General features: G+C 53.4%; 1 protein-coding gene across 1 annotated transcript in view; it reads right to left on the bottom strand.

The window, feature by feature from the left end:
• Positions 1–2,452: 2,452 nt before the first annotated feature.
• Positions 2,453–5,144, bottom strand: part of LOC127587064 (actin-related protein 2-like) — a 14,914-nt gene continuing 12,222 nt past the window's right edge. Inside the window, exon 9 of the mRNA XM_052045238.1 lies at positions 2,453–3,603. Within this exon, the coding sequence (XP_051901198.1) occupies positions 3,433–3,603 (171 nt within the window). The 3' untranslated portion in view covers positions 2,453–3,432. The remainder of the gene's footprint in view (positions 3,604–5,144) is intronic.

The following is a 5,144-nucleotide window of genomic DNA, read 5'->3' as shown; positions in this document are numbered from 1 at the left end:
TGTAAATGGGGGATTTGAGATGGTCCCTTAAATAGTGAACTAGTGTAGGGACCCAGTGGAGGAGGGATCAGTGGAGGATACTTTGAATGGGGATCAGCAGGGAGTTAACAGGGATTCAGGGGAGGGCGTCAGTGTATGTGGGATTAGAAGTGCACACTGATAAATGGAGATTAAGTGTTGGTTCCAGGGAATGGAAACAGGCCCTCCGGCCCAACTGGTCCATTCTGCCCAAGAATCCCATCTAAATCAGTCCCATTTGCCCACGTTTGGCCCATATCCCTCAAAACCTTTCCTATCCATGTACCTGTCTGAGTGCATTTTAATTCACCTGCCGATGACACCACTGTTGTTGGCAGAATCTCAGACGGCGATGAGGAGGCGTACAGGACTGAGGTAGATGGGCTGATTGAGTGGTGTTGTAACAACAACCTCAAGCTCAACCTCAGCAAGACCAAGGAACTGGCTGTGGACGTCAGGAAGGGGAAGCCGGGGGGAACACACACCAGTCCTCATTGAGGGGTCAGCGGTGGAAAGAGTGAGCAGCTTCAAGTTCCTGGGCGTCAACATCTCGGAGGATCTATCCTGGACCCAACATAATGACGCAACCACGAAGAAGGCACGCCGGTGGCTCCACTTGATTAGGAATTTGAGGAGGTTCGGTATTTCACCAAAGACTCCTACAAATTTCTACAGCTATGCGGCAGAGAGCATTCTGACTGGTTGCATCACCGCCTGGTACGGAGGCTCCAACGTGCAGGATCGCAAGAGGCCGCAGAGGGTTGTAGACTCAGCCAGCTCCATCACGGGCACAACCCTCCCCACCATCGAGGACATCTTCAAGAGGGGGTGCCTCAAGGAGGCAGCATCCATCACTGAGGACCCTCACCGCCCAGGACGTGCCCTTTTCTCGTTACTACCATCAGGTAGAAGATATAGGAGCCTGAGGGCACGTACCACCAGACTTAAGGACAGCTTCTACCCCACTGTGATAAGACTATTGAACGGTTCCCTTATACGATGAGATGGACTCTGACCTCACGATCTACCTTGTTGTGACCTTGCACCTTATTGCACTGCACTTTCTCTGTAGCTGTGACACTTTACTCTGTACTGTTATTGTTTTCACCTGTACTACATCAATGCACTCTGTACTAACTCAATGTAACTGCACTGTGTAATGAATTGACCTGTACGATCGGTATGTAAGACAAGTTTTTCACTGTACCTCGGTACAAGTGACAATAATGAACCAATACCAATACCAATACATTACCATCGGGGAGGAGGTACAGGAACCTGAAGACCCACACTCAGCAATTCAGGGAACGCTTCTTCCCCTCCGCCGTCAGATTCCTGAACGGTCCATGAACTTATGAACACTGCCTCGTTATTCCTCTTTTACACTATTTTTTTTGGTAACTTATAGTAATTTTCATGTCTTGCCGCAAGACAACACATTTCACAACATACGTCAGTGATAATAAACCTGGTTCTGATTCTGATTTAGACCTGCCTCAACCACTTCCTCTGGCAGCTCATTCCATAGACAGATCCCTCAGGTTCCTATTAAATCTCTCCCCTCTCACCTTAAACCTGTGCCCTCCAGTTCTTGGTATCCCAGTGCTGGGAAAAAGACTGAGTGCATTCACCCTGCCCGTGCCCCTCAGAGACCCCAGTAACTGGGGAGTTGATGGGTTCAGGGTGGGACCAGTAAGTGGGGAATTACTGGGACCCTCCTGTGAATCCCCCATTTACTGGGACCAGCAATTCGAGGAATGAGCAGAGGGCCCTGTTAGATGGAACTGCTGTTCCCTGTAACAGGTGTACACACCTGGGATCGTCCCAGCTGAGCCCTCTCGACATGCTGTGACGGGACTGATCTGAGCCATGTGCTGTCGTGTGTTCCTCTGCTCTCAGCTCCATGCTTTTTATTTTAATGAAGTGGTTTCTTTATCCAGTTCTCAGATTAGGAACTGTGCTGGAACTGCCCAGGAACTGTCTGGCCACTGTGGTGCCCACTGATCCCCGAAGGCCTCCAGAGACAGTGGACTCTGTGCTCCCTCTTCAGGTGGTCGTTCGTACAGAGTGAAGCTCACTCCTCACACAGACACACTCACACACACTGACTCCCTTGCACAGAGACACACACAGAGACAAACACTCACACACACACACAAAGTCACAGACATAGAGACATAAACACACACAGACACACACAAAAACAGACACACACAAGGCTCAGACACACAGACACACTCATACTGACACAGAGAGACACACACATCCACACTCACACAGAGACACAATCACACACACCTGAAGACTCAGAAACACACACAGACACATGCTTGCACAGAGACACAAACACACACACAGGCACAGAGACACACAGACACACACACAGACGCGACACCATCTCCCGACAACCGGTAACCTCCACGAGTCAGCAAGTGTGCTGTAGAATTGGCGTTTATTCTTTGCATCAGCACAGAGTTGGTTTCAGGGGGAGGGAGGGGTGGGGTGGGGAGGGGAGGGGGGATTTCATTGCTGGTGTTTTGGGGAAGGGTCTGGGGACAGGGAGGGGTCAGGACGAGGAAGGAACGGCCCTGAGGCCATCTGTCCAGAGACGGAGACCCGGTCGGCAACCCCACCCTTTACGGGGATCTGGGGTCACCATTCCCTGCAGTCGGACTCCCCCCACTGCGGGACCTCTCTCTGCCTCCTTGTGGGGGGGGGGGTGTTAGGGAATACCCCTTCCTCCCTCCCTCCCTAACCGTCCACCTATGGGAGAACTGGGATCGACCCCCTCCCCTCCCCCCCCCGGCAAACCCTGGGGGAGGTTGGACCTCTGACCCTCCCCAAGGCTCACAGAGGTGTGCCTGCGCCGGGCTGCAAGCACACACGCCCTGGGTGAGTTGTCCAGAGGTTGTGCTGTGGGTGCACCCTTGCATTAGTTGCGGTCTGCTCTGGTGCATGTCTGTGTGCAGGGGGACTTGTTGCATTGCCGCCTGTTGCATAACCTGCGTTGTGTTCTCTGCTGCACTTTCCATGTGTGTGCATGCACAGGTCGTGTGCGGTGTTTGCGTGTGCGGTGTTTGCGTGTAGCGTGGGGTGATGTGTGCAGTTACGCCTGTGTGTTATAAAGTGCAGTGTGCGGTGTGCGGGAAGGGGGACGTGGGTGGGTGGTGCACGGGTGTACAGTCTGCAGTCTGTGGTGTGCTTGCGCGGCAGGCGTGGTGTGCGGCGTTTGCTTGGGCATTGTGCATGTGTGTGGTGCATTGTGTGCGTGTTGTGTGTACATTGTGTGTGGTGCATGTGAATTACGTGTTGTGTGTGATGCATTGCACATGTGTGATGTATTGTGTGTGTGTAGTATGTGTGGTGCATCGCGTGTGCGGTCTGTGCGGGGTGTGTGAGGCAGCCGGTGGCCTCCTATCGCACAGTGACGCCCAGTTTCTCCAGCACACGGATGCCCTTCTCCTCGTACTCTTGCCGGCTCAGCCAGAAGCTCTCCTTGTCCTTCATGATGTCCGCCAGCACCGCGCCCCCCAGGAACACCATGTGTTTCCGCCGCGGAGGGTCCTCGATCCGGATCTTGAACTTCTGCCCGAGGGAGAAAGAAGCGGCTGTGATCATCGCTTGGGGGGGGTGGGGGGGGTGTCTCAGACCCTCTCACCATCCCACCACCCCCTGCCCCTCCCAGTGTGCCCCCGTTCCCCACCAACCCCTCCCTCCACCAACGTCCACCTCCCACCAGACTCTGCAACCAGCCCAACCCTGCAGGAGGCCCTTCACCCACTGCCCAGCTGCTAGCCCCTGGGATTAACCCTTCGCCATCTGTCTCTGGTAGGGGGTCACCAGACTTTGAGGTGGGGGCGAGGGTTCATGGCTCGGAAGGGCAGAGAGAGCCACCTGTCACAACCCTGAGGAGGGTATCGTTGGTATATGCGAGGTCATCCGCTTTGGAAGGAAAAATAGAAGATCAGATTATTACTTAAATGGTGAAAGATTGCAGCGTGCTGTTGTGCAGAGGGACTCGGGAGGGCTTGTGCACGAATCGCAGAAGGTGCAACAGGTTATCAAGAAGACAAATGGAACGTTGGCCTTCATTGCCGGAGGGATTGAATTTCAGAGCAGGGAGGTGATGCTGTAACTGTACAGGGTACTGGTGAGGCCGCACCTGGAGTACTGCCTGCAGTTCTGGTCTCCTTACTTGAGGAAAGATATACTGGCTTTGGAGGCAGTGCAGAGGAGGCTCAAAAGGTTGATTCTGGAGATGAGGGGGTTAGCCGATGAGGGGAGATTGAGTCGCCTGCGACTATACTCGCTGGAATTCAGAAGAATGAGAGGGGATCTTATAGAAACATATAAAATTATGATAAGATAGAGGCAGGAAGGTTGTTTCCACTGGTAGGTGAGACTAGAACTAGGGGACATAGCCTCAAGATTCAGGGGAACAGATTTAGGGTGGAGATGAGGAAGAACTGCTTTTCCCAGAGAGTAGTGAATCTGTGGAATTCTCTGTCCAGGGAAGCAGTAGAGGCTACCTCATTAAATATATTTAAGACACAGATAGATTTTTTGCATAGTAGGGGAATTAAGGGTTATGGGGAAAAGGCAGGTAGATGGAGCTGAGTCCACGGCCAGATCAGCCATGATCATTGAATGGCGGAGCAGGCTCGACGGGCCGGATGGCCTCCTCCTGCTCCTGTTTCTGAGGTATCGACAGAGAACATGGGCGGGGTCAAACGTGGAGAAGTTAACTTTGCATCTGGGTACAACAGTACTGACGGGTGGAATGGCCTTTCCTGATCTTGTCTATATCAGAACTATATTGTCAAACTATCGTCCCGTCACACACTCTCGAGGTCAGACGCAGAGTGAAGCTCCCTCTACACCGTCCCGTCACACACTCCCGGGATCAGACACAGAGTGAAGCTCCCTCTACACCGTCCCATCACACACTCCCGGGGTCAGACACAGAGTGAAGCTCCCTCCGCACCGTCCCGTCACACACTCCCGGGGTCAGACGCAGAGTGAAGCTCCCTCTACACCGTCCCGTCACACGCTCCCGGGGTCAGACACAGAGTGAAGCTCCCTCTACACCGTCCCATCACACACTCTCGGGGTCAGACGCAGGGTGA

The sequence above is a fragment of the Pristis pectinata genome, chromosome 38 (assembly GCF_009764475.1).
Source record: "Pristis pectinata isolate sPriPec2 chromosome 38, sPriPec2.1.pri, whole genome shotgun sequence".
NCBI classification, from domain to species: Eukaryota; Metazoa; Chordata; class Chondrichthyes; order Rhinopristiformes; family Pristidae; genus Pristis; species Pristis pectinata.
Note: the sequence above shows the minus strand (reverse complement) of the source record. Positions and strands in the feature narration are given on the sequence as shown.